The sequence below is a fragment of the Pseudorca crassidens genome, chromosome 7 (assembly GCF_039906515.1).
Source record: "Pseudorca crassidens isolate mPseCra1 chromosome 7, mPseCra1.hap1, whole genome shotgun sequence".
Taxonomy (NCBI): Eukaryota; Metazoa; Chordata; class Mammalia; order Artiodactyla; family Delphinidae; genus Pseudorca; species Pseudorca crassidens.
The window spans coordinates 1010547-1038213 of NC_090302.1; the positions used below are offsets into that span (position 1 = coordinate 1010547).

General features: G+C 61.1%; 2 protein-coding genes and 1 long non-coding RNA gene across 6 annotated transcripts; 1 reads left to right on the top strand and 2 right to left on the bottom strand.

Annotated features, from left to right (window-relative positions):
- Positions 1-481: 481 nt before the first annotated feature.
- MAN1B1 (mannosidase alpha class 1B member 1) lies at positions 482-12695 on the bottom strand. 3 transcript variants are annotated; one of them, XM_067742597.1, is made up of 13 exons: positions 12448-12695; positions 11954-12062; positions 11138-11253; positions 9343-9497; positions 8967-9076; positions 7749-7934; positions 6875-7023; positions 6315-6503; positions 4149-4339; positions 3348-3468; positions 2606-2803; positions 2399-2520; positions 482-1751 (listed from the first exon to the last, which is right to left on the bottom strand). In XM_067742597.1, the coding sequence occupies exons 1-13, from the start codon at positions 12556-12558 to the stop codon at positions 1508-1510; spliced, it is 2001 nt and encodes a 666-aa protein (XP_067598698.1). In that variant the 5' UTR covers positions 12559-12695; the 3' UTR covers positions 482-1507. The 3 variants fall into 3 exon arrangements, with proteins under 3 accessions (XP_067598698.1, XP_067598697.1, XP_067598696.1); XM_067742596.1 differs by having other exon boundaries at positions 6315-6455; positions 12448-12694; XM_067742595.1 differs by having other exon boundaries at positions 2389-2520; positions 12448-12692.
- A 14-nt stretch (positions 12696-12709) lies between these two features.
- LOC137227198 (uncharacterized) lies at positions 12710-14094 on the top strand. Its single transcript, XR_010944739.1, has 2 exons — positions 12710-13160; positions 13853-14094. It is a non-coding gene; the product is annotated as an uncharacterized lncRNA (long non-coding RNA).
- A 5198-nt stretch (positions 14095-19292) lies between these two features.
- UAP1L1 (UDP-N-acetylglucosamine pyrophosphorylase 1 like 1) lies at positions 19293-25925 on the bottom strand. 2 transcript variants are annotated; one of them, XM_067742619.1, is made up of 9 exons: positions 25592-25925; positions 24722-24926; positions 24318-24493; positions 23846-24018; positions 23457-23584; positions 22892-23032; positions 22121-22306; positions 21587-21653; positions 19293-21133 (listed from the first exon to the last, which is right to left on the bottom strand). In XM_067742619.1, the coding sequence occupies exons 1-9, from the start codon at positions 25878-25880 to the stop codon at positions 21050-21052; spliced, it is 1449 nt and encodes a 482-aa protein (XP_067598720.1). In that variant the 5' UTR covers positions 25881-25925; the 3' UTR covers positions 19293-21049. The 2 variants fall into 2 exon arrangements, with proteins under 2 accessions (XP_067598720.1, XP_067598719.1); XM_067742618.1 differs by having other exon boundaries at positions 23457-23650; positions 25592-25922.
- Positions 25926-27667: the final 1742 nt, after the last annotated feature.

Genomic DNA, 27667 nt, shown 5'->3' on the forward strand with positions numbered 1-27667 from the left:
GGAGGAGGGGCCACAGCAACAGGCCAGGCCCTGCCTGACCCTGGGTCCGGTGCCTGTGTAGAGGCTTCTAGGGGTAAGGACGAAGTCTTCTTACGTTTAACACAGAGAAGGGGCTGGCCTGTCCTGCAGGGTCACCAGGGCCTGGGAGCTAGGGCCAGCCGAGGCCCAGGATCCTGGCTTCTCTCTGAAAAGCTACCCCGGGGTCAGTCCTAAGGCATGGATGGAGCCGGCTGAAGAAGAGGAGTGAGGGCTTCCGTGGTGGTGCAGTGGTTAGGAATTCGCCTGCCAATGCAGGGGACACGGGTTCGAGCCCTGGTCCGGGAAGATCCCACATGCCACAGAGCAACTACTGAGCCTGCACTCTAGAGCCCACGAGCCACAACTACTGAAGCCCGCGCACCTAGAACCCGTGCTCCGCAACAAGAGAAGCCACCGCAATGAGAAGCCCGCGCACCGCAACGAAGACCCAATGCAGCCAAAATTAAATAAAATAAATTTATTTTTTAAAAGAAGGAATGAAATAGGTTGACCAGGCACCCTGAGAAGGAGCCCCAGGCGCGGACACCCCACACGCCAGGGAAGCGGGCAGAGCAGGTAGGGCCCGCCATGCTCACTGGCGCCGGCAGCCGTCACAGGCATATTCTCACCCTGGGCACCACTGTGGCCAGCACCTGCCCTGGGAAGCTGGCACTCCCAAATCTCTCCCCGGGGGCAGGGACACAGCTGACCTCTGGGCGCCAGACCTGACCCAAACACTGCCCCTGCCGCCCCTCCCCGTTTCACAGTTGCGATTCCGGAAACAAAGACACAGCGGGTGCCGGTTAGAACAAACGTACTTTTATCTCCACTGAAAAGTCCATCCATCAGGGTTGGCCTGGGAGCCAGTGAACTTGCCGGCCCAGCCCCGCCCAGCCCCTGCAAGGGCAAGGGGAGGATCCCTGAGTCCAACGTGTAAACACCACAGCCAGCCAGGGGCCCAGATCCCCATGAGGTCACGGATGCCCCCTGAGACCCCCGGGTTGGGGCGTGTTCACAGGCTGTGAGGCCTCGAGGCTGAGCTGTACCCAGGCTGTCCCCGCAGCACCTGTTTCTGATCTCATCATGGGCTCTGGGGACCCAGTGTGGCCCAGGACCCCTAGGAAGCCCTGCACGGCCAGCAGGAGGGCATTCGGGTTTCAGGAATGTAGTCACGACATCATTTTCTCAGGAAGAAGGAAGAGGCTCCCCGGGTGGACGGGACCTCCCTGAATCACAGCACTGATTTATTCCTACTTGTTCCTAACGGTGTCCCGACGAGAACCAGGCAAGGAGCCCAGACCCGTGGCAGAGCACCAGAAGCCCAGCGGCCACCCCAAGCAGCTGTGAGGCCCCGAAACGTCCTGGCCCAGCTGCTGCTGGCCTCGGTCATCAGCCCGGCCTGGAGCACTTCCAGCCGGCTGGGAGGACACCGCACAGCCAAGGTCAGGGCCATGGTCTTGCCCACAGGCACGCTCCATGACAGGACTCATCAGTCCCCCGGGCAGCACCCACTCGGGAGCCGTCCCGCCCTAGGAGGGGGCCCAGATGGGCAGGGGGTGAGCCTCCGTGTTGAACACGTAAGTGTCCAGGCTGAGCAGGTCTGGGTCGTCGGAGAAGAGCAGGTACAGGTACTTGAGCGTCTCCCCCAGAAAGAAGCTCTCCATCTTGTCCCTGGGCTGGGGATTGCGCGGGTCCTGGACGTTGCTGATGGAAGAGTAGCCGCCCGAGGGGACCTGCACGAGAGCCAAGGCCACGGCGTCACGACGCAGGCTCAGCCCTTTCAAGGGCTGCAGGCTAGAGGCCCCCCAGGGCAGGGTCTGGGGCGGTGAGGACACCAAGGCCCACAAGGGGACTGGCCGCCCCGGAGGTCAGCCGTGGTTCCTCCAGGGATCCCCTGGGGGATGCCAGCAGCCTGCAAGTGACCAGATGGAAAGTGCAACCTCCAGAACCTGTAGAGGTCTTGCAAAAGCCCAGAGGTCACCCGAGGGGTGTACAACCCAGCACCTCATGTGCCACGGGACAAAGACCAAGTCTCAGCTCTGCTGGGCTGGGCACTGGGCACTGGGCCCTGTGCAGGGCGAGACCTTCTCTGAGCCATGGCCCCGGCTGCACGATGGGTGGCTGGGCCTGAGCACAGCGGGGGTGGTGGCGGTCACGGCACCCGTCCTGGGGAGCAGCGGCCGAGACACAGACGACCCAGGAGGGACACGCCCTGTGCACCTCGGGCCGCTGCAGGGACCCGCCCCACCCAGGCTGGCCCCCCGAGACAGGGAGGAGGGATGCCCTGGCCCCCTGGGCCCTCCCCCACCCAGTCCAGCGGCAGGCGACGGCGAGGAGCTGGGGATGAGACCCAGGGGCGGGCGGCCTCACCCTCGCGTACGCGTTGAAGCTGCGGAGGATCTCCCAGCCCCAGTCCTGGTACTTGCGCTGGCCCGTGAGGCGGTACAGGTAGAACAGGCTCTCCACCGTCTCGGGCCGCAGCAGGTTGTGTCTGTCGGCGGCCTGGGGAGGAATGCGGGCTCAGGATGAGCCTCGCCACGCCCCTGCCCTGGCGCCCCTGAGCCGCACCAGCCCCAGCGTGGCTCACCTTGACCTGCACGTCCTTATGGGACCTCTGGGGGTGCAGGTTGAAGTGCACGATTTCGGGGCTCAGCCCCGTCTCCATCTGACGGTTCATCTGGTAGCAGGTGTCCATGAGCGCCTGGGCCAGCTCCATGTGGTCGGCGGGCAGGCCGTGGTGGGCGCCCAGAGCTAGCGTCCCCGGCAGGAAGCACACCAGGTGGTCCTGGAATCAGAGGGTCACCTCACCACCATGGACCTGCGGCCTCACGGGTTCCACACGGGTCCAGCGTTATCAGGCCTCCCGTGTTCCCAGGAGCCAACAGGCCTGAGTGCCGGCAGGGCTCCAACAGGGGACTGAACTGCAGGCCACACACCAGGGCCCCACGTGCGCAGGGCAGAAGCTGCTAGAAGGACCACCACCTCCCGGGGAGCACATGCTGAGCCGGGTCTCCCTCACCTCTTGCCCCAAACGGCCGATGGAACACCAGCTGCAGGAGGGCGGGGGAAGGGGGGCTGGGGGCAGGGGTCCCCTGGAGCACGGGAGGCGGGGCTTGGAGCAGGGGAGGGGCCCTGGCACCACACAGACCTCAGCTCCCCCTGTCACGGGACAGCCCAGGCTGCGCAGCCCACGTCCACTCGGGACGGCTCACACTCCGCGGCCAGAATCGCATGGTTCCCTCCGACGTCCGGAGTCTCAGAGCCATCCGATGTCAAGGACAGAGGGCGGAGCCCCAAGACCCCACTCGGCCGCGTCAGCCCAGGCTCACCATCTTGGCGCTGAAGCGGCCGTGGGCGAGCTCCCCCACGAAGGTCAGCTGGCCGGGTTCAGACCTGCGCAGCAGGTGCTTTCTGATGCCCTCCACGGCTTCGAGGTAGTCTTCCAGTAGCCTGTGCAGACCAGCGGGGCCCATGTTCCGGGAAAGGGCACGACCCTGAGCGCCCGTCCCCATTCTCGCGGCTGCCCTGTCTGGGGTGGTGCCCCGCCAGTCTCCGCGTGGAGGCCCGCGTCAGCCCCGTGGGCTTCTGCCCCCGCCCCTCACCAGGGCCCGTGCCTCCCAACCAGCCCCAAGGGGCCACCAGAGACCAGTCTCTGCCGAGCCCCTGGCCCCGACGCGCTCACCCCGGTTCTCTGAACCAGCCCGCGGGCTCCCCAGTGGGTGACACCCTCGTTTCACCCGTGGGTGATGGCCTGGAGCTGCCCCTGCCCCTGATTCTGGGTCACTGTCACCCCTGGGCCTGAGACTTGAGGGTTAATCTCTATTTTCCAACCTTGACAAGGAACTACGGCTGCTCCCCGGGAAGCGTGCATTTTCAGGGTCAGGGCACTAAGCTCGAGGAGGCCCAGGTGGCCCCGGTCGTCTGCCACGGGAGCGGACGCCAGAGGGGCGGCCACAGGCCCGAGGAAGACCCCAGCTGCCCGGCACTGACGAGCCGTGGACCCCAGCGGCCAGCCGGGCCCTGGCTCTGCACACAGGCTGTGAGGAGAACCCCACCCCGCGGAGGGGCCCGGCCCCAGCTGGCGCGGCTGCCAGTTCCCACCACCCTGAGAGCTGAGAAACGGGCCTCACTGTGTCTCCTTCTTCCCACCCTGGATCCACTGCTTCAGCAGGTACTCGTAGTAGCTGTCGGCCCTGGCGCCCAGGGTGAACACGCCCAGGTGGGTGAACAGCCCGCTGTTGGTGTTGATGAACATGGGCACCAGCCCGTCCTTCTTCCCGCGCAGGGAGTGCACGCGCCTGGTCACCTCCTCCACGGCCTCCTGGGGCACAGGAGGGCAGTGCAGTGAGCAGGGCGGGCTGCGCTCCCTGGATGCTGTCGCCCCGACGGGCCTGACCACAGGGCTGACCCCGCCCTCGCCACGGTTCTCAGCCCCCACCCTTGGGGGACATCTTAGGAGCAAGTGGCCACCGTAGCGCGTGTATGCGTCCTGACAACATGCACACGACCCCTTCAGTCCACCGATGGGCAAGGGACCTGATGACTCACTTATACGCGAAGATACACAGCAGCCCAACACACAAACTCAGAAAACAAACCACTGACTGTCAGAAAAGTTGCTCCAGCGAGACACAGTCACACACCCACGAAGAGGTACAAGTATGGCTGGACAACACACGAGGACGTCTGTGCAGGACGGGACCCGACAGGAGCCGTGTTGTCAAGATCCCCAGTGGGACACAGGCCAGAGCTCAGCAGGTGACCGTCCAGACACACGGTCAGCCCACACGAGGAAGCCTGTCTGCGCTTGGAAAGGAAGGGTTCTGACCAGTCCTGCAACCTTGAGGACTCCGTGCTCACTCAGCGCCCAGACTGCAGTCACTGCAGGAGGGACACGAACTGACCAGAATGGGGCCCATGCCAGAGCCCAGCCCTGTGCGGCTGCCAAGGGGGGTCGGCAAACAGTGCTGGGTTCAATCTGGGTGAGGGAATTGTTCTGGAATTACATAACGATGACGGTCACAGACATGTGAGTACACGCAATGTACACAGAAGACAGGATTTCTCGATATATAAACTAAATCTCAATTAAAAGCAAAAGGGAAGGCATCCCTGGTGGCGCAGTGGTTGAGAGTCCGCCTGCCGATGCAGGGGACACGGGTTCGTGCCCTGGTCCGGGAAGATCCCACATGAAGCAGAGCGGCTGGGCCCGTGAGCCATGGCCGCTGAGCCTGCGCTCTGCAACGGGAGAGGCCACAACAGTGAGAGGCCCGCGTACCGCAAAAAAAAAAAAAAAAAAAAAAAAAAGAATCCGCCTGCCAATGCAGGGGACACGGGTTCGAGCCCTGGTCCGGGAAATCCCACATGGCAGCGGAGCAACTAAGCCCGTGTGCCACACCTACTGAGTCTGTGCTCTAGAGCCCACAAGCCACAACTGCTGAAGCCTGCATGCCTAGAACCCATGCTCTGCAACAGGAGAAGCCACCACAATAAGAAGCCCACGCACTGCTACGAAGACCCAACGCAACCAAAACTAAGTAATTAATTAATTTAAAAAATAAAACAAATAAAATGCCATCCTTTAAAAAAAAAAGGAGAGAGAGAAAAAAAGCTGAACGAATAGAGGCAACCTTAGAGGAAGGCCCACAAGCAGAGACATCGTCCACAGGAGGGGCCCTGCCTAAGGCGGTGAGCAGACACTGCTAGAGGCAATAACACACAGAGAGCCAAGAACAAAACCCACAAGTCAGCCCTCCGTTCCACGTGCACCTGCTGGTCCCACCACACAGCAGGAGCCATGCCAGCAACACCGCTCCAGCCGCCCGCCCAGGACAGACATGTGCGTGGGCACAGTCCAGGTGCCACAGCTGGGACGACCACGGTGTCATCTGCACTGAACTGGCTACAAAACCCGGTGACTCCACACATCCCACGGCAGCAGCCACGACAGAGCCGGCCGCCCTCGCTGGCTCAGAAGAGTCCCGGACAACAGTAGGTGGACCCGGGGCCACGCACAGCGCCACACGACAAGACGTCCACTGCCAGGACCCTCAGGACACAGGACTGCACGGGGGTTGGGCCAGGCAGAGGACTCACCCTCCAGTCAATGCCTTTCATGCCTGCACCTCTGATATCACGAGATAATGGGATTCACCAGGAAAAACGTGGGACAAAACCAAAAACTCACTGGTCTCTGGCCCCAGGATCAATGACCACACAGACCTGCACCTGCCCCACTGAAGCAGAGACGGCCCCGCTGCAAACCCGCTCCAGCTGGAAGCACAGCCCCTCCGTACCTGAAATTTCTTAACTCCCGTGAGACGAGAGAGCTCTCGGAACTCCAGCTGAATGCTTGTCACCTCGGCCACCGTGCTGTCAGAGGTCCAACGCGGTGGGTGGGCAACTCCAGTGCCGATGTTTACGTCGGAGTACGGGATCTTAGAGGGTGTTTGGAACGCAGGCATTAACCGATTTCCAAAGTCCTCCTGATACACAACACAGCGACGAGTCAATGATCCCTGTCCCAGAGCGGCCTGTCTCCATGGCATGACACTAACCTGTCACCCGTTTCCACCTAATCCAGTGGAGAGTTGAGTTTGCTGGCTTCATGTGGCCCCACCCCTGAAGAGCTGCAGAAACCGAGCTGGACTCAACCAGCTCTGAATGACCACGCCTGCGGGCAGCGGGGCCACTTCAGCCACGCACGTGCACGGAAGCAGACTCGAGCGCGCAGAGGGGAGCGCAGACGGCGAACAATGCCTCCCCACCCTGATCCCACGAGCAAAGGACCGACTGTGCGGCACTCGAGACCCCAGGGCCCCCAGGACGTGAGCCGCCCTGGTGCCAGGACACTCACGGCCTTTTCCAGAAAGAGGACATCCCCGGACAAGTGGAAGGCGCTCAGGAGACCCCCCAGGATACGGATGGTGCTCTCAAACAGGTTGACGTCCACATTTTTCTGAAATAATAACTTCTGGGACACCCACTTCCTGGCTTCTTCAAATTCTATCACATGAAACAGCAGAGATACAGGAACAAATTAACAGTCCAAGCGTTTCCCTGACTGCTCCCTCTGGGGCCACATGCATCCCCTGCAGGGTTTCAACATCACTTCCTAGTGCAAGAGGGTACCCTGAAGGCTTCCAATCCCGCAAAAAAAATCGAGCCAGTGTGCAGCTGGGGGAAGGCCATGCAGCACGAGGTCAAGTGCGCGACAATCACAGCCACGCTACAAAGGACCACGAGGGTGAGTGAGTGGCAGGCGGTCTTCAGCCCAATCAGAAAACTTAAAGCAGGTGTTTAAAATGCCAGTTTAGAAACACCTAGAGACACACCATCCCAACTTAGCCCCATCTGCGCGGCACAGGAGGACATTAGGGAGAGATTCGGGGCGCTGGCGGCTCCGTCAGATCACGTGTCACCTCCCACCACCGGGCCCCGCCTGACTGCAACAGAAACACGGGCTGGGAACGCCCCTGGAAGCCCACCTACAGCCTCACTCAGCTCTGGGCAGGGGGCGCAGGGGACACTTGGCCTGAGCATCCCCAGGCCGCCTGGACGTGAGGGGACAAAGGAACTGCCCACGGCCAGCACGGCCACCCTGGCGCCCAGGACGAGGGGAGGCGCAGCCCAGTGGGACACGGCGCGTGGACACCTTCCAGGCCAGGCTCGCTCGGGCCCGAGGGTCACGCACGAGAGCTCGGCCCCCCAAGCTAGGGATGAGCAGATACCTTTCTTCAGACCCAAAATCCACATGGTGTCCAGGGCGTCGATCAGCGTGAGGCCGAGGCCAAACCACTCGCTGAAGGACTTGGACACGGGCTTCAGCTCGTCGTGGCCCCAGGCGAACTTGCGGTATCCGGCCCACGCGTGGCGGAAAGCGGCGACCACAGCCTTCTGGCGCTCGTTCTGCGAGGCTGCGAGGAGGGAAGCGGGGCGTGGGCGCCCGGACAGAGCTGTCCTGCAGCCCCTCGGTGAGGGAGGCAGGCGGGGGGCACCGTGGGCTGCAGTGAAGGTCTGAGCAAAGACCCGCTGCCTGGCCCGGGCCCATCCGCCTCCACCAGAGCCCGGCGGGGACCACCCTCCGGGGGGCAGTGAACACTCGCAGAGCAAAGGATCGGAGGCCGCGGGACCACTACGGCTGCGATGTGCAGTCTGGTTTGGGGACATCAAACGTGACAGGCGCTGGTGACCCGGACAAAAATACCTTGTCTGGCGGTGCTGCGTCCTGCCCGATCAGCTGCGGACACTTCCAACGGGGACGAAACGGGGAGCAGAACCACCAAGGCCACCCCGACACTCCCCAGGGCGCCCTCGGGGCGCGTCCAGAGGCTGCTTCCCGCCACACGCGGGGGGACCACGTGCACACACGTGGCTACCGCGCAGGGGAACACGTGTGTCCACAGCTTCGCCACATGTCCCGTCAGTGTCGACACCCACGGCTCTGCCGTCCATTTCTAACCCCACACGGTCGCCCCGTGTCCCCACGTGCATGGCCACGAGTCCCCACTCCGGGCTCTCTTGTCCTCCCTGGGGGCTCCAGCACCGAGAGCAGAGGGTCCCAGTGGGGACCCAGACTCAGTTCTCCTGTCCATGGAATGGGAACAGGACAGACTGACCCCTCAAGGGGCGACATGAGGACCGCAGCACCCAAGGCCCCTGGCTGCCCGGACACAGGCAGGAAATGAGCCTCCCGCACACACGTTCCTGTGCGGCTGCAGCGCCGGACACGGGACGACAGCCGCCAAGGAGCCCCACGTCGTCTGCAAAGCTCTAAGGGGTGCCAGACGCTGAGACCCGTGCGTCCTTGCACCTGGGTGTCCAAGGCTGAGCAGCGCTTGTTGGGACGGCAGGAGCCCCCCGCCGCCCCGCCGCTCTTGTGCGTGTCCGCACGCCCCCTCCCTCAGAGTGCCCAGGGGAGGCCCGAGAGGGCGCAGGCGGGACCTTACCTGGACTGTTCCTCATCCTGAGGGCCTGCGGGGAAGGCCTGGGGGCGGCCTCTGCCTTTCTCGGAGAGAGCTGGGGGCCCTGCTCCGGTTCGGTCCCTGTGCCCCTCCAGCTGCAGTGGGAGTAGAGAGAGAGCTCAAGGCAGGGGCAGAGGTGCTGAGGCCCCGCGGTCGAGGTCGAGGTCGAGGTCGCAGCCGAGCTGGGCTCAGGCTGGGCCTCCACGCCCTCCCACCCCCCACGGGACACACACTGTCTGCGAGGAACAGAAACCAGAAGGTGCACTATGCGTCAGGCTGCTTCTCTCTTTTCCAGGAAAAGAAATACCACAGAGACCGCCTGGCGGCCTCTGCGTCCCCATTCAGTCCAGCTCTGCTGTACCTGACGCGGCTCCCCTGCGCGTCGTCTTCCCAGCGAGCCTCGCCGGCTGCCTCTGCCCTCCTCTGGGCCTCGTCCTGCCTCCTATCCTTGGCGTCTCCATCGGGGGCTCTGATCTGCAGGTTGGGTGGTCCCCGTCGGAAATGCCTTGGAGGCTTCTGGACAGACACAAGCAGAGACAAGAGTCACTCGTGAAATGATTCAATCGTCCATCTGGGACGCTGCCCCCGTCTGACCCGGCCCTGTGCAGGGAGCACTGTGGACTGGCGGAGCAGCTGCAATTTCCCAGAGGAAATTGTTTTCATTTTTCATACGGCGGGCAGCTCTGGGAGGAGCCCTTTACTCGCCAGCTCCTGGCCCTGACTACCCGGCTGGAGGCTCTGCCAACGGGCGAGTGCCACCCTGGACAGCGGGTTAAGCCGCTGGCAGGGACGTTTCCGGGTGTCAGACCCTGAGGGTAGCAGGGCTGGCAGGGTGAGAGCCAGCACGGCCCCATGGATGGAGCCGCAGACACCGTCGCAGGCCCGCGCCCGGACTCCCCAGCTTCATCCTCGGAAGGGCGTGGCAGAGGTGGCCAGTCAGTGACAGAGCGCTGCGGGGAGGGCAGCGCCCCTCCTGGCTCCCAGCCAGCCCTGACCAGTGCGCATGATGGCAACCCCTCCAGGATGTGAGGACGCTGAGTTGTGAATGGAGAAGACTCTGCTTTTCAGCATCCGTGGAAACCTTGCTGGCAGATCCCGGAAAGCATTCTCCTTCCAGGGATTCAAACCCCACCCAGCTGGGCCCCCCTGGTCAAGAGCGCGGGTGTGGCCGAAACAAGGATGCATCGTTGCTCAAACAGGTCCTGGGGACGAGGGCTGGCGTCTGAGCGGGAGAGGAGGTCCGAGCGGCCCCAGGACTTGTGCCAGGGGAGACACAGGTGTTCAGCCCCTCACGTCCAGCCCCTCCTAGACACCAGAGACGGGGTCGTGGACGCTGAAGTGGGGAAACGTGCCGCACTCTGCTTTCACAGGACCGTGAAGGTCAGTAGGCAGAAGAGCAGCCACAGAAGCGGCAGGAAGAATGCTCGTGGCTCCGGAGGAGAAATTCCCTCTTCTACCCACAGACCCTCCAGTGAGACACGGGGAGAACGGCTGCCTGTGTCTCCCCGGGGCAGCCCTGCAGGGGTGTGAGGCCAGCACCCGTCCCAGGATCCTCTCCCTGGGGGGCCCTCGGCGCACCCGCAGTGCAGGGTGTCCCCAGGTGCAGAGCGCCCTGGGTTCTCCAAGGCCATCCCCCCCAGAGCCACCGCCCTTTGCAGGGGACTTTCCCTGGCTCTCTGGCTGCCCAGACTGCCCTCTAGTCTCCACGTCCTCCCCCCGCCCCACCTCCCCCACCCCGGAAGGCGCCCCAGGGCTAGACCTCGCCCCTACTTCCCCTTTTCTGGACAGCAGGCACCACGCACCTGCACACTCCCAAACCTCTCTCCCAGGCCCCGACTGACGCTCGGGCAGGTCCAGAGCGGAGTGCCCACCTGAGTGTCCCCCGCCAGTTGCTCCCAGAGAAAAGGGATGGGTCTCACACCTACCAAGGATCCGGCACAGCAGATGCACAAAGAAGACGAGGGACAGAATGGCCCTCTTCCTTTGCCCCGTCTCCTTCATCCAACCAGCCCAGAGCAAGAAGTGTGAGGTTAAAACCTCAAACAAATGGTAAGAAACAGAACCCTTCCCAGACTGTGTGAAACAGCACGTACTGTCTCGAAATGCTTCTGGCACAGGCCCGGGTCACAACTCCACGTACAGTTTATTCAAAGTACCTGAGGTGACGCCCCCGCGAAGGTTTCCGGGTTCTCAGCGGCTCTCCGAGGAGCTGGCAAGACGGGTGGATTTGCGGGTCTCATCTTCGGCCCTTCTGCCGACCTGCTGCCCACGGCTAAACAAGAGAATCTACTTTATCTCAAATTCGCCACAAAGCCTGGAGAACATTCAACGTGCACTCGAGACGGCATCCACACAGCTATGACTCCGTGTAAAAGGACGCGGCGGGACCTCCGGAGAGGGCCGTTCAAGCAATTCAAGAATGGCCAAAGGGAATCAAACCTTTTCCAAAGCACCTGGCCGTTTCTGTCCTTATCCCCACCCACATCCCCGTTGCTCTGCCTTTATGATTTCCGTTTCGAGAAGGGCACAAGGTGGCACACGGGCCATTTACTGGAGCAAACCTACAGCAGCTCTGTAGCCCTCCTCCTCAAAGAAGCCACCCTAGAGCAATTCGGAAGGGACCCTGCACCTCCTCACTGGCACCCTGCCCGGCCCTTCCCAGCTCCCGGTAGCGCGTGTGAGGAATCCACGCGACGCGTTCGGACTCAGCATTCAGCCTCAGGACCTGAATCTCACTGCGAGACAGAGAGGGTGAGATGCCGGTCCTCACAGCAGACATTTGGGGAACAGTCACACAACCTCAAATTAACAGCCACCTCCTAGCCGAGGCTTGGGAACACTCTAGGCTTCTCTGTTTCGACTTCCTGCCACTGTGTCGAGTCTATGCCTCCTGCAGCTGCGAGAGCCGCTGCTGCCGCTTAGTCCGACCTCAGGAACCCCCACGGATCCCAGCGGAATCGTGGAGCTGGTACCTTTCCACTCGTCGGCCACACTGATGTAGGACAGGAGGCCGCAGAGCATCAGGCACGCCAGCAGGAAGAGGACCACGTTCCGCTGTAACCTCGACAGCTGCTTCCATTTCTGAGAGAGAGAGACAATGGCACTTTTTACTGACAACAGCACAGCTGGAAATCTCTCCCACTGTGACACACTCCGTGGGGGCGACGAGGAATTCCGGAGCCCAGCGTGGGCTCTGCTGCTTTTGAACCGGAGGAAGCTGCCTCTCGGCAGGGGCCGCAGGCTGGGATGATCCTGCTGCAGACGACACACCGCGCGGGCCCGCGTTCGAGGAGAATGCAAACCCACGCGGAGACCGTTTCTGGCTGCCACGGGGACAGCGGGGAAAGAGCGGCAGCCCGCGTGTGCCGGCTCAGGCTCCGCCGGCCTCGCCTCGGCCCTGCAGCCCGAGACCCCGGGAGCCGCGTTCGTGCGCTCGCCCCGGGGAGGCCCCCAGGCCGCCCCTCACCCGCCAGAACGAGCGCCGCCTCAGGCCCTGGCCGCCGTCGTAGCTCCGGCCGGGGCTCAGCGTCACCGAGATGAAGTCCCGGCGCGGCGGCAGCGGCGGCGGCGGATACATGACAGCGGCAGCGGGCCGGGGAGCTTCGCCCTCTGGCGTCGTCAAGAGGCCCGGCTCCGAGCTGGGCAGTGAGGCCGGCAGGTCCGACGCCGGTAGGCGGCCATCGCGGCGCCGTCGACTCCCCGCCCATCGCTCTGAGCCAATGCGCCTTTGCCGCGCCCTCGGAGTCCCATTGCGCCTGCGCCCGCCGTCGCTGCTCCTGCGTGCGGGCTTACGTGCCACGGCGCGCCTCCGTGCGTGCGCGGTGACGTCACGCCCACCCTGCTCGCTCCTGCGCACATCTCGCTGGTGTGGCTGCGCAGCCTGTGGGGTTTCCGCTCGAGCCGGTTCCCCTGGGATTTCCCTGTCATTGCGGCCCCGCGCGGCTTCCCCAGGGCCCGTGGGCCGTGGGATGGGCCGGGCCTTCTCGGGCTGGCGCTGACACCGGGCAGGTGTGCCACCGCTCCGCCATGTCGGCGGGGTGCCTCTGCGCCCCAGACCCCAGATCTCGACCCCGCCCTCCCCCACCAGGTGGATTTGATCCGGGTGCCTGCCCCAGAGCCTGGAGGGGCTGGGGCCTGGCGGGGCCGGGGTCAGCGAGAGGACTGGGGGCCCGTTGCACAGTAAGAGGCTCTGGGAGTTTTCATCCATGGACCTATCAACCTTAAAAATAGCTGGCTATTTTATCAGCAAAATGAGTTTATTCAGGAATGGCAGAGGAATCGCAGTTAAGGGTGTGCAAATATAGCCTGTAATAGCCATGTCCAGAGACCAGGGAAAGCAATAGTACTTTACAGAGAAAAAAGGGCAGTTGGGAAGCGCTGCTTTGTATGAAAGTCCATTGGAGGTGGGGCTTACTGTTAGGTTTGGGGAAGTTCAGAATGCCATGAAGCCTACCTGGATCCTACTGCGTCCTTGTTCCGAGATCCGGTGACCTAAAGAGCGATCCTGAGTTCGAGCAACTGCAGTGTTTCCTTGGAGGCTTTAATGCTCCTTTGAAACCAAAAGTGTTAGCAGTTGGATGATGTCTTCCTGTGAAGAGGTTTGAGGAGGCGAGCAGAGCAGCTAGTCATCCACATACTGTAATAAAGCAGAGCCTGCAGGAAACAGCATCCGCATCAGCCTTTAAGCCTGGGAAAAGCAGGAAGGAATTTCAGTGAAACCTTGGGGCATTCATGTCCAGATGTATTGTCCTTCCCAAGTGAAGGCTGAAAAGGTCTCAGCTAGCCTTATCAGCTGGAATTCAGACACACCTCGTTTTATTGTACTTTGCTTTATTGCACTTTGCAGATCTTGTGTTTTTTTCAAATTTAAGCTTTGTGGCAACCCTACATCCAGCAAGTCTGTGGGCGCCATTTTTCCGACAGCATTTGTTCACTTCCTGTCTCTGTGCCACATTTTGGTAATTCTTGGAATTTTTCGAACATTTTCATTACTGTTATATGTGTTATGGTGACCTGTGGTCAGTGATCTTTGATGTTACTATTGCGAAATATTAGAACTTGCTGAAGGCTCGTGATGGTTAGCATTTCTTGGAATAAAGTATTTTCAAATTAAGGTACGTATATCGTTTTTTAGACACAATGCTATTGCACATTTAATAAACTGCATTAGAGTATGAACATAACTTTTATATGCACTGGGACCAGAGCATTCACGTGACTTGCTTTATTGTGATACTCGCTTTTTTGTAACGGTCTAGAACCAACCCCGCAATATCTCCGAGGTGTGCCTGCAAAGCGTGTGCAGCACAGATTAATAACAGTGAAAAAATGTGCTTTCAGTAGGAACGGATGCTGGTGGAGTAGGGAGGTTAAGAACAACAGGGTGTCGAGGGGCAGCACGTTGATTATTGCCTGCAGGTCCTGGACAGGCCTCCATCCTCAGCCGTTGGGCTTTCTCACGGGTTATATTTAATAGTATTACAGAGACTAGCACAAGGGGTAGTGAGGCTCTGAGCCTTGGAATCCTCTTACGGGCTTTACACCTTGAAGGGCTTCTTTCCTCATAGGGTATTGATTAGTTCTGGGGAGAGGTTTCGAGGGACCTATTTGAGTCTTAATGGGAAGAGCACTGTGGGTTTTGCCAATATCAGTTGGAGACGTTTTGCCCATAAGGAGGATGGTAGCTGACTCAGCAGGGACGAATGAGCAGCGTCTCCCGAATCAGCTCCAGGACCGTCAGAGACAAAGCAAAGCCAAGCCAGTGAAGGGTCACTGAACTCACCTGGTTGGCTATTTTGACTGTTACTGTGAAATTCTAGAATTATTTCCCCTTTTGGGAGAAAGAAATTCCGGCATATTTGCTGAGCTGTCTCGGCCCAATAAATGAATAGGGGCGGAGAGACTAAGGAGGGAAGTGTGGGTATCTCTCAGGGGCCTAAGCAAAAAGGAACAGGTTCAGGGACAGGACCCTGTTGAGGTTCATCAGAGACCCCCACTACTTGGATCACTTTCGTGCTCCGAGGCCGGGGCTGCTTTACCGCAGTTGAACTGAGAGTGAGGCTCTGGTGCCAAGAGATTGATTCCCAATCTGGAGAGTTGTTTTTCTGAGCTGATGAAGAGGGAGGGTTGGGAAGAACCCCTGTGGTTCCTCAGAGGCCCGTTGGTGGTGGTCAGGAGGGCGTTGGAAAGGCTGGTTAGAGGGCTGAAGGCACTTGAAGCACTTACACTTGTGACAATCTTTTCCCCAAAGTCCTGGCTTTTTGCGATAATAGCAGGAACTAGGAGGGTTTGGGTTTTGTCTCGGGACCTTCATTTGCTGGAGTTGAAGGTTAAGGGTTTGAGTGGACTTCCTTTCAGTTGAATAGTCTAGAGTGCAGATGAGTTGGTGGCTAAATTAGCTAAATCTGGAGTGGACACGGTTTCCGGTTCAAGCCTGGTCCTTTTATCTAGAAGGGAAGGATCCCAGTTACGCCTGTTAATGAACACAGAGTTAAAGGCTACCTGAGGGGATTCGTGACCAAAGCAAACTTGGGTCTGATCGTCCATGCAGTAAAGCCAATCTCCTGACACCAGCGTGTGAGGAAGGAAAGGGCAGCGTTTACTGCAGGCGCTAAGCAAGGAGTCCACGCAGCTAGTGCTCAAAAGACCCAAACTACCTTAACTCTTCCAGGTAAAGGTTGTTGTTGTTTTTTTTTTTTGTTTTCTTGTGGTACACGGGCCTCTCACTGCTGTGGCCTCTCCCGTTGCGGAGCACAGGCTCCGGACGCGCAGGCTCAGCGGCCATGGCTCATGGGCCCAGCCGCTCGGCGGCACGTGGGATCTTCCCAGACCAGGGCACGAACCCGCGTCCCCTGCATTGGCAGGTGGACTCTCAACCACTGCGCCACCAGGGAAGCCCCAAGTAAAGGTTTTTAAAGACAGGGTGAGGGAGGAGGGTTGTGGGGTGTGTGATCAGCTCGTGGACATTTTTTTCTTTTAATAACTTTACTGATTTTTTAAGAAACATTTATTTTTGGCCACGTTGGGTCTTCATCGCTGCGTGCGGTCTTCCTCTAGTTGCGGTGAGCGGGGGCTACTCTTTGATGCAGTGCTCGGGCTTCTCATTGCAGTGGCTCATCTTTGTTGCGGAGCATGGGCTGTAGGCACGTGGGCTCAGTAGTTGTGGCGCACGGGCTCAGTAGTTGTGGCACACGGGCTTAGATGCTCCGTGGCACGTGGGATCTTCCCGGACCAGGTCTCGAACCCGTGTCCCCTGCATCAGCAGGAGGGTTCTTAACCACTGCGCCACCAGGGAAGTTTGGACATTCTTCTGATGGGTTGGTGGTGAGGTTATTGGGAATCAGCGTCATCAACCTTCTGGTTCCAACCGGTCTGGGGTCTACATGCTGGAGCGACAGAATACAGTTAGCTTCTTCCACCTGGTGGGGTTTTCAGTATCTGCAACACAGCTCAAGAACATGGCTCAGAATATTATCTATAGCCCTTGAGGAGGAACTAAAGGTCCTTGGCTTTGTTTAATGGCTAAACTATTGTTTTTTGGTATTGTTTGTTTTTCTTTCTTCTGCATTTTCTCACTTCTCTGATTAAAGGTACTCTTGGAACTCGGGGAAGGCCTGGGAGACTAAAGGTTTTCTACAGACAAGAGGCAGGTGGAGGACATGGTGGGGGGGAGGGGCTGTTCTGGGAAGGCCCCCATAGTGTCCTGCTCGTGTACAGATTCAGTCTCCAGAGGAAGACCAGAATTTTCTTTAAGGACAACCTGAAGTCGACTATAATAGCTGTGAACACGTTTGTCAGATCGTTGCCTGCCAGCCTGAATTTTGTTCCCATCAACAAGCTTAGGAAGAGCTTTTGAAATGTTCAGTAAAGATCTCCAGCAAGTCCCCATGCCTGTCAAGAGTCAGGGTCTGTTTTTCCAAATCCCTTCCAGATTCCCGCTTGGTTTCATTCAGTATGGGGCCTGACCTTCACTAATAAGCCTGTGGACTAATTGATACATATCTGAGAAGCCAGGCTGACAAGTTTGAATCACTAATGTTAAATTCTTCAGCAAACCTATGGGTTTCTCAGCTACTTTCAGAAGATCTTTGGATTTTCTGAATCCAATTGTTAGCCATCTATGGATGGCTAACAATTCAACTTTACTTAGTTCGGGGAACATAAAACACTAAGGATTTAGCATTTGGACCCCCAGAAGGTTTAACTTTAATAAGTTCAGGGGAGGGGGAAGTGGGCAGAGGTTTTGAGAAAAAGGGGAGTCTCAGCAGGAGGGTTAAGAGGAGGGGATGGGAGGCCCAGAGGAGGTGGGGATGGCAGGGGGTGAAGGGAAGGCAGGGCTGGGGGCACAGGGAGGGGAGGGGAAAGGCCTCAGAAGCCATTTCGTGTTCTTTCAAGTGCTTGCTCGCCTCCATTAGTTAGGTTAGAAGTAGTGTTTTGTGAAGAGGCAATTTTAGAGTCCTGGATATGTTTGGAAGCCTCAGGGTACAAATTAAAATAAGCATCCCAGAAATTCCCTGGCAATCCAGTGGTTAGGGCTCTGTGCTTCCACTGCAGGGGCCGCGGGTTCAATCCCTGGGCTGAGGAACTAAGATCCCACAGGCTGGAAAAAAAAAAAAATCCCACTCAGTCTGTTTAGTTTCAGAGCCATGGCTTTCTGAGTTGATTCTCAGACAAACAAGTTTGGGGAAAACCAAAGTTCCCCACAATGGCCACTAGTGTTCTGAATTATTTCTGGTTAAGGGACCATAGTTTTTTTTTTTCTTGCGGTACACGGGCCTCTCACTGCTGTGGCCTCTCCCTTTGCGGAGCACAGGCTCCGGATGCGCAGGCTCAGCGGCCATGGCTCACGGGCCCAGCCGCTCCACGGCACGTGGGATCTTCCCGGACCGGGGCACGAACCCGTGTCCCCTGCATCGGCAGGCGGACTCTCAACCACTGCGCCACCAGGGAAGCCCGGGACCATAGTTTTTAAACATGAAACCAGCTGAGGTTCCTGAAGAGGGGCCGCACTTAGGGCATCGAGATGACTGGGATCGCATCTCTCAGAGGATTTCCCGAGAGCAAAAGAGAAAATCCTAAATGACGTGACCCCAAAGAAGTGTTACGAAAATTCCAGCACAGGCTGGGCGGACACACCTCGTGTCTCCTTGTTTTCCAATAAGGAGAACAAACAAGTATTCAGCAAAAGGACAGAGCCTTCCCCAAAAGCCAAAAAACAGAACAGATGGATCCCAGATAAAGCCAGAGAGCTCAACCAGGAGGGCCTGAATACCAGAGACTGGCCAAGGGCATCGGGCGGCAGGGCCGTCAGCCCCCAGGCTTCTCCTTCAGACCCCACTTCTGGACACCAAGTCATGTCCACTTTACAAGTAAAGCGGCTATTAGCTCTTTTACCAGCAAGATGAGTTTATCCGGGAATAGCAGAGGAATTAGAATTCAGGACGTGCAAACCACGGCTAACCACAGGCAAGTGCGGAGAAGAAAGCACAGGACCATTACTTTGCGGAGAAAAAGGGGACGTTTCACTTGTGGGAAAGTCCATGGGAGGAAACAGAGTTCAGGGTGGTGACAAGTCTCCTTGGCTGGGCTGTCGCCTTCCTCCTGTCCAGGGATGAGTGGGGGGCCCAGGGGCAAGCAAGCTCCCCCTTCAGGCCTCCCTCAGCTCAGGGCCCCTCCCTGGTGTTTTCCAGGCCCCAACTGCCCACTCCCTCCGTGGGGAGCCCACTGCTTCCTGCCTTCTCAGCTCTGACATTTCTGGGCCTCAGGAGGGCTCCCCAGCACGTGCACCTACTGCTCAGCTCCTAGGCTTGTCTGAACCCGTTCCAGAAAGATCTGCCTCCCTCCTGCCCCTTCCCTTCTAGGGGTCGTCCCTGAGGTCTCCTCGGGTCTTCTCCCACACACAGCTCTGCTGGCAGTTCCAGCGATGTCCTCACGCGCCCCTCCCTGCAGTGAGTTACCAGGGAAACGCTGGCATCTGGAGGATGCATGTGCAGGAGGGCAAGTCACAGGCTGTCAAACCTGAGGGCGCAGGAGCCCCCGCCCCCCGAGACCTGGTTCAAAGGGCATGTTCTGGGCCCGCCCCCAGGGTGCCAGCCCCACTAGGTCACCTCGGGCTCCCCGAGACCCTGGGAAAGAGCTAGACGGAGCATGGGGCAGATCCCTGGGTGGTCCAGAGCGGGGTCAGCACAGCCTGTGGGCTTTTGTCCCCTCAGGGCCCAGCCGGCTGCAGCCCCTGGATGGACGTGGCCCTGGGAACAGCCGCGGTGTTGCTCCCACACGTGTTGGTCAGAAACTGCAGTCAGCAGGCCAGGCGGCATCATAGCACCTCGTGTTTATTGGGAATCCCCACATTCTGTGGAAAATCGAGGGTCTGCCGTCTTTCAACTCAATTGCTTCACTAGCGGCCGTCTGGGTTAGAGATGGTGGGGGCGTGTGGCCCTCAAGGGAGCAGGAGGGAGGCCCTTGTGGCGAAGGGACCCACTGACCGTGCTGCCCCCGAGTGCTAGGTGGGCACAGGGGAGCCTCACCTGTGAGAAAGGGCTCAGCACAAGCAGGGTCTCCTGGTCACAGTGTCCTAGCATCACGGAAGATGCAAACATTGCAGGAAACCCAGTGCAGGGTACCCCGGACCCCTCTGTGCTACGTGTGAAACTTCACGTGGAAATAGAAAGCGTTTTCAAAAGCGAGCTGCTTCAGCAGTTTACCCCACTAACTGTACTTGTGTAGGAAAAAGGTTGCCGGGTGCCCCTGTGTGGCAGTCAGGAGCCCCTGGGCCGCGGCGGGAGCCTCAACCTCGGCCTCCCCCTTGGCGACCCTCCGCTGCCCCAGGCCCTCTGCTCGCCTGTGGAGCAGCGGGGAGAAGGAAACTAAGGCACAAGGTTCGATTCTGAGGCTTGAAAAACGTGGCAGCGCCTGGGTGGATGCAAAGTCGTCCTGTGGGCCTTGGGCGTGGCCCTGACCCCGCCGGCACGCCCAGGTCGGGAGGCGTGGACGCAGCCACCGTCCACTCCAAGTCGCTAGAGGGATCACCGCCTCTGAACCCACCGCCGGACAGCATCCTTCCCGGGGGAAAGCACTGCTGCGCGTGGACTGTGGAGCGGCGAGGGGGCGGGCGGCGTCGGCTGGGCAGGCTGCGTTTTATGATGCGCTCCACGTCAGCAGGAAGAGGCCGGTGCCGCCTGCTGCTCTCCAGATGGGACATCGGGCACTGGCACCCAGAGCAGCCACGCCAGGGGCAAGAGACCAGAGCCAGCTGGTTTCTCCCTGCCTCGGCCAGGCTGCCGGGGTGCAGCAAGGGGGCCACGGCCCCAGAGAGCAGGGGCAGAGTGTGAGCCCCGGGATCCGTCAGCAGCTGCCGGCAGGCTGGGCGGGGACGGCGCTCCCCTCCTGGTGAAACTCCAGACTAATCAGCCACCACGGGAGCCCCCGGCACCGGCATCAGTCCCACTGGTTCCTGGGGGCTGAGGCCTCGGGCGGAACTCGAGAGAACTCAGTGCCAGGCGTGCAGGCCAAGCTTCCGGAGAGCCATCCCGACCTGCTGTCGGTCTCAGCCGGGCGGGGAAGGGGGCTGGGCGCGGCCCCCAGGTTCAGCTGCCAGGGAGGGAGGGGCAGCCGCTTCCAACTTGTCGCCCTGTGAGGGGAGGACACTGTCCTCATCTCTGCAGAGAAGCGCGGGGCGGTTGCTGCTTCTCACCGGGCGGCTTCGCCTGGGGCCGGGGAGCCACCATGCCGTCCTGCCCCGTCCTGTCCCATCAGGCCTCAGCTCAGGCCGGAGCGGCTATACTCCCTCGGGCCCCCATCAGCTTCCTCTGAGCCCCACTGCACAAGGTCCTGAGTCCCTCTGCCTGCGGCCTGGACCCCACAGCAGAAGCAAAGCCAGAGAGGCCGAGTGGGCCCACAGCGGGCCTGCGGTCACGGGCCCAGGGGAGCAGGAGGCGGGACAGTTCCCACCCTCTGTGGTCCATGTTCTCAGTCAGAAACTCAGAGCAGCCTGCTTTCCTCCTTGGAGCCCAGGCCGGGGCTGCTTCCTCAGCCTTGGGGACCCCGGGGCCGGCAGGTCTAGGAGGGAGTCAGGCCTGCAGTGTCCTGGCCGTGTCCACGTCCAGGATGAGTGGGGACCCGAACTCCCGGCCTCGCAGGTACACCTCCAGTCCCTGGAAACAAGCAGGTCATGATGCCCAGGTATCCAGCCCCTGGGCTCCGGGTGAGATGCCAAGTCAGCCTGGAGTCAGCGAGGGGCAGGGGAGAGAGGCTTCTAGAAACAAGGCTTGGATGTCCTGAGACATCAGGTCAGGGCAAGCCGTCCCCCAGTGCAGGCCAGAACTTTCCAGAGAAAGGGGAGCCAGGTCTCCTGCCCCAGCGACGTTCCCACCGGCCCAAACCCCAGGCTCCGATGAACCTGGCTTGTCCTCCCTGACCCCTCGAGGCCTCTCGACACCTCACCGCAGCCCACGTCTCGGAAAGTTCTCTGCAACTAAGGGGCCGCTTACCCCGCTCGTCGACTGAGGCAGAGCTGTGACTTCCCACCAAGCTCCCAACCCGCCCCCGTCCTCTGACCACACAAGCCCGACCCCAGAAGAGCCCCAGATGGGCCTGGCGGCTCTCACCTCTCCGGAGTATGACACCAAGGGCGAGATCTCGCAGATGGCCGGAGGCTCTCCGCTGCCGGGTGGGCTGGGGGGTGCACTTGTCAGCATCTGCTCGGGGGTGCGTACCCCAGGGCCCTCCCCTGCCCTCCCACACTGGCTGGCCCAGTCCCCACCCAGCCGAGCTGTCCACACCTGCCGCCCTCCTCGCGGACAGCTGGGCCCCGGGCACCGACAATCACAGAAGGAGACACCTAAGGTCTTATTCTTTCTCCACCCTGAAAAATGACCTGGTGCCGCTTTCTGGATGTCATGCCTGGGTCTTGGCTTCAGAGCTTCTGATGAGCAGGGAAGGCGTGACCCCCATGTCCCCTGGGGCTCTGAGCAGAGCTTGAGGGCCGGGCACACAGCCATCTGCCTTTGGTGTGGGGCCGGGGCGGAAGTGCCCACCCCAGCTCAGACCACAGCACAGCCAGCAGGGCCCTGGGGCTGGGGCTTGGGCCGCGACACCCTGACATCCCATCCTTCGGGTCGCACCCTGCAGCCCACGCTCACCTGGGCTGCTCGGGGAGCCGGGCCCCGTGTGCGTCCAGGAAGTGGGCTCCCGCCTGCAGGGCCCACCGGTGGTGCTGAGCGAGCAGGGCCCGCCGCGCCGTGGAGGGGTTGTCTCTCTCAGCCGAGTCAGCGTTCTTCAGAGGGGAGAACTCCTCCCCCCGCAGCACTTGGAAGGCCACGAAGTTCCTGGGAGGGCGGGGACGACAGCTGGGGACCCAACCTCCCAGCCCAGACGCCCTGGTCCTGGGCAGGTGAAGGCCAGGCCGGGCGACAAGGACTACGTGGGGGTCTGGTCTGCAGGCAGCAGGCTGGGGAGGGCCCCGCAGGCACCGTGTGAGTCTTTGTTCCTGAGATTCCGGAGCTGCCCTTAGTCCTCCCTTCCCTCCCCTTCCCACCAACCCCACCCCAGAACCTGGGACCCCAGGGTGAGGGCCACATACCCTGGGAGTCCCCAGCAACCTCGCCTGGAAACAGCTTCCTAGCTCCCGGCCAGGGGCAGGTGGAGGGCTCAGGAGAGAACATGGGTGCCCTCCAAAGTCCACAACCCCAAGGGCTCCAACTGCCCCAGACGCTCCCTGTGCTCCCACCCCAGGGGCTGCTTCTTCTGGCCTTCTTGCCCTGAGACCCGCCTGCAGCCCCCCAGCTCCCCCCTGCAAAAGGGCACTCCCACTGTGAAGCCCCCAGCTTCCACTTCCCTGCCTGGCTGGGCCTCAGAACCACCACCAAGTCAGGGAAGGGAAGGAGGAAGAAATGAATGACTTCTCCACTAACTTGGCAAACGGGAGCACATCAAACACGAACTTCTCCATCTTTATCCCGTTGGGCTCGAGTGGCTTCACTGGATTCCCTTGCTCATCCACGTAGGGGACCTTCTTCACAGCCACGTGTGGCTTCAGCAAGGGCTCGAACTCCCTGGGGGACAGGAGGCCAAGGGGAGGAAAGACACAGCTCAGACAGGACATGTTGGAGCCCCAGCCCACCTCCCCCATGCCCGGCCAGCCGGGGCAGGTGGACAGATGGACACAGCAGGCACAGGGCGGTGGGGGCTGAGCCCTGTCTCTGGAGGGCCAGGCATCCTCATGCACCCCGGCCTGAGAGCTGGGCACCATCGGCCACATCCCTGCCCAAGCCACGGGGTGGACGTGGTGCCTACGGGCAACGGCCCCCACCCGGGAGCAGGGCCACGCCCACTCGGCCACAGCCTTGTACCAGATACTGGAGCGCTCTGCTGCCTCCAGCTTGTCTGAGCGCAAGACCCTTTCCGTACCGCACCCCACAGCCCCACCCAGCTCAGGTCTCCCCCAGTCCCTGTGGCCCGGCTGGCCGCCCTGCACACCTGGTGGCCATCTGGAGGAAGTCTCGCGTGAAGAAGTGGTTGCAGATATTGCCCGCGTTGTAGAGCAGGCCCCCTCCGGGCGCACGCAGCCGGGCCGTCTCGGGGCTGATCTCGCTGTACTCCACCACCTGCGGGACGCCGTCTACCTGGCACACCACACCCACCGGCTCCTCGGGGGACGCCTTTTCCACCACCTGCGGCCGCCACGAGCGGACGGGCGGGGACAGCTGACTGGGTCGGGCCCGGCGTGCGGGGGAGGAAGGGGCGGGGCCAGGGCCTGGGAGGAGGGCGGGGCGTGGAGGGCAGGGCGGGGCGCGGAGGGCAGGGCGGGGCGCGGAGGGCGGGCGGAAAGGAGAGGCGAGGGCGACGCGAGGGGGCGGCAGGCTCACCTTGGCTCCACAGTCGGCACCCCGCAGCACGCAGAAGCCGATGAAGACCGGGTCGGCCAGTCGCACCAGGATGTTGTCCACACAGTACACGTGCACAAACTCTACTCCGCGCCGCTCCATGTCCTCTAAGACCTGGTGGTCCGCCAGCGCGCAGTACAGGCCCCCGTTGCCATCTGCAGAGGGAGAAAGCAAAGGGTCTTGGAAGGGCTCCTGCCGGCCTCAGCCAGCTAGTTGAGGGCGCGCTAGAGGCAGGCGAGGGCCCCCGGGGCTGGGCCTTGTGCCTGAGGCCGCTGTCTGTCGCCATCCAAGTAGCCCTGCGGCTGTTCCACGTGACAGGTGGGAATCAAGGCCCAGAGAGGGAAGGCCACTGGCTCAGGACCATGCGGCCTCTGTCCCCGGCCTCCTGACCCCCAGCCAGCTCCACGTGGTAGGCCTGGCGGACCCTCCCTGCCGCAGGGATGGGGGGGTGTACCTGGCGCCATGGCAACCTTGTCTTTCTGCTCCAGGATGGCCCTGCCATCGAAGGTCACAGCAGGCAGCATGCGCTGTTCAAACATGACCACGTTGTTGGGGTCCAAGTGGAAGAAGTCATGCTCCTTGAAGAACTTGGCTGTGGGCCCCAGAGTGAACTCACTGGTCATGATGTACCTGCAAGGGGAGGCAAGCCTGAGCCAGGCTTTTGGAAGGCCTGGCCCCTCCGGTAGACGGGCTGACATCAGGGTGCAGCCTTAGGGCAGCGGTCAGGCCTCTGCCTGGGTGGGTGCTGGGCTCTGTCCGGGGCTGTGCTGGGGTTGGGGTTCAAGTCTTGGTGTAGAACAGGGCTAGGGCTACACGGGGCGGATCACTCTGGGGCCAGGGTAACGCAGGAGGGCACACCAGGGCACGGTGCAGCGGGTCCCATAGCGCTCGCCAGCCAGCTGCTCCACCCGCCGAATCCGTTCTGCCTGCAGCTGATACAGGGTCTTCTGGCTGGGCAGCCCCACCTGATACATGCCCTTGGGGTAGGTCACGCCCAGGCGAGTGCCCTGCCCACCAGCCAGCAGCAGCACAGCCACCTTGTTCAGGGCGATCTGGTGGAAACCTGGGGGCATGGGGCGCCATGAGGGGATGCCTGGAACCCGTCACACAACCACCCTTTCGTTTTAGAGCAAACCAAACTTGTGCCTGGGACGGTGAGACGTCTGATAGTCGCAGAACAGAACGATCCAGATAACATTCTGATTTGGGCCTGGGCCTCACCCAAACCTAACCCTGCCCCGGCCCCGCCGAGGCACTGACCATAACCTCCTGGGTTCACTCCCAACATAGGTCCTCCAGAGGAAACACCAGGTGGGCCTGGCTGGAGTTGTCCAGCAGGGGCCTTGGGCAGGCTCCCCTGCAGGAGCGACTGCCTCCCCTCCAGGCCAAGAGGCAAAGGGCGCAGCTGCGCCGACGCTGGTGTGAAAAGGAGCGTGTGCAAGTGTCTAATGGGTCCCCTGCTGTCAATACGTGGGCTGGGCAGCTGGCCATCCAGGCGTGCCCAGCACAAAACACTCTCCCCAGGGAGTGCGGCCTAGGGGCGGCTGCCAGCATGGCAGCGTTCGGGGGCTCCAAACCCCAGCCCCGAGCTGGTGCGTGTGAGAGCGTCGATTTCACGAAGGAGGCAAACTGAACTCCAAGTACCCCCTCCCCTGTCGCCCCGCTCTGTGGGCGAGGCCGCCTTCCGGAGGCTGGGGCGCCCGCCGCCTGGACCTCCGCCCCGCTTACCTTCCTCCTCCCAGAGCCGCCGCGTCTGGGGGGCGACCCCGCTCGCGCTGCCTACGCGCTCGGGAGGCAGGGGCCGCAGGCGCGCGGCCAGGTCAGGCGCGGGGGCCGGAGGGCGCGCGCAGGCGGCGGCCGCGCGCCGGCAGTGCTCGCGCAGCGCCTCGGGCTCCAGGAGCTCCAATTGGGCCAGCAGCGCGGCACGCGGGCCCGGCGCCAGCTCGGCGCAGAAGCGCAGGAGGTGCTCCTGGCCGGCGCGCTGCAGCCGGGCGCGCACGTCCAGCTCCGAGGCCATGTCGCCGCCGCCGTCGGCCGCGCTGGCACTCGTGACCCGCGCTCTCGGACCAGCGTCACGGGACTCGGCGGGCGGTGCCGACCCCAGCTGGGCGGGCCCGGGGCGCCCGCCTTGACCCCGCCCAGGCCCAGCGCGGCCGGGTCGCGGACCCCCGCCCGCCCCGCTTCTTTTCGGCCCCGATCCCGCCCCGGTCCCGCCCCCGATCCTCCCCGCCTCTCTTCGGCCCCGGAGGCCACGCCGAGCCCCGCCCCTGCCCACTGAGGCGCGGGAGGACTGACTTCAGTTCTAATTCACCAACCTGCCCACAGCCCTGGGGGGCGGGGCACCCGAGGGAAAGGCTAGGGTCTGTCCCTGCCCGTGGACCTGTTTGCATTTACCAAGACGCCTGGCGCCGGGGACAACAGTCCGGGGCTCAGTGAAGAGGCCAGCCGACTCACGGCTGGGCTGGGGAGGACAGAGCCAGATCACCAGCAGGGCTGGGTGCCACCCAGCAGGGCCACCCTGCCTCCTTGGGGGCTCCCTTCTTCACATCCTCCCTCCTTCCCCTTGCCACGTGACCGGAACCAAGCAGGAGCTGCCCCTCACCCTGCCTTGTTCCTTAGCTATCTGGTTTTAAACACCTTGCTGTTTACAAACTCCCTTGTGAAAAATATGAAAGAGTAGCTTCAGCCACTTGAAGACAAAACTTTCTTTTAGAAATGAGTTTTATTAAGTCTGAAAGTAATACATGCCCATGGTTAAAACAAGTTCAAATGGTGCTTAAGGACCCAAAATGAAAAGTAAGATCTCCCCCAGCCTGTCCCAGGGAACCTGTGTTAAGGCCCTTGCCTCTCCTGGCAGGCAGGTTCTGCCCATAGAGCCCCACCCCTTCCACTACCCTTTCTGGGTTAGGACGTGGCGCTTCACAGCCTCCTGGGGGCCCACTGTACCTTCTCCTGGACCTGAAAGAAGTCAGCCTGCCTCAGGGCCTTTGCACCTGAATGGCTCTTCCTCAGAAAGTCACGTGACTTTCTGCCCCACTTTGCCAAATCTCGCCTCACAAGTCACAGTTGGAGAGACCTTCCCATCCTCTTCTGTTCCTTCGTGCCTTTCTACATTCTTCCCTGCCTGACTTCCCGATGAGAAGTAAACCCCATGAGAGCTGGATGCTGTCTGGTTCACTGCTCTGTCCCTCACTTTAATTTTTTTTCTTTTTTTTTTTTTTTTTGCGGTACACGGGCCTCTCACCGTTGTGTCCTCTCCCATCGCGGAGCACAGGCTCCGGATGCGCAGGCTCAGTGGCCATGGCTCACGGGCCCAGCCGCTCCGTGGCATGTGGGATCCTCCCGGACCGGGCCACGAACCCACGTCCCCTGCATCGGCAGGCGGACTCTCAACCACTGAGCCACCAGGGAAGCCCTGTCCCTCACTTTAGATCCACGCCCAGCACACAGTGGACACTCAGTCAGTGTTTGTTAACGGAACGAACGTGTTGGACCCCAAGCCTAGCACAGTGACTGGGCCACACAACTGGTCGAGAGCGCGTGCTGAATGAGTGGATGGCCTGCTCCTGTAGCCTGTGGCAGAGAAGGGCGGCCCGGGGCAGATGCTGGAGCTGGACGTGAAAGGCAGGGAAGCAGGGAGCAGAGCAGGCTCCACACCCCAGGCCAGAGTCCACCCAGCTCTTACTGCCCCTGCACACGTGCCCTGGAAGGCAGGTGTCAGAACATCAACTTGGGGTCCATCTTGGTCAGGGTAACCCCTAAATCCCACCTCAAGGCGTGGGTGAAAGTGAGATCAGCAGGGTT

Excerpts from the sequence above, each read along its gene's own strand:
- MAN1B1 (XM_067742597.1), bottom strand. The coding sequence starts at position 12,558 with ATGTATCCGCCGCCGCCGCTGCCGCCGCGCCGGGACTTCATCTCGGTG. Across the intron at positions 6,504-6,874 it reads TCCTCTTTCTGGAAAAGGCC|GAGGACTTTGGAAATCGGTT; the intron begins GTGAGTGTCCTG and ends GTTGTGTATCAG. Across the intron at positions 3,469-4,148 it reads GGTGGGAAGAAGGAGACACA|GCTACTGGAAGACTACCTCG; the intron begins GTGAGGCCCGTT and ends TGGTCTGCACAG.
- UAP1L1 (XM_067742618.1), bottom strand. The coding sequence starts at position 25,880 with ATGGCCTCGGAGCTGGACGTGCGCGCCCGGCTGCAGCGCGCCGGCCAG. Across the intron at positions 23,033-23,456 it reads TTCCTCCAGATGGCCACCAG|GGAGTTCGAGCCCTTGCTGA; the intron begins GTGTGCAGGGCG and ends CCTGTCCCCCAG. Across the intron at positions 21,654-22,120 it reads CGGCTCCCCGAGCAGCCCAG|CCCACCCGGCAGCGGAGAGC; the intron begins GTGAGCGTGGGC and ends TGCACCCCCCAG.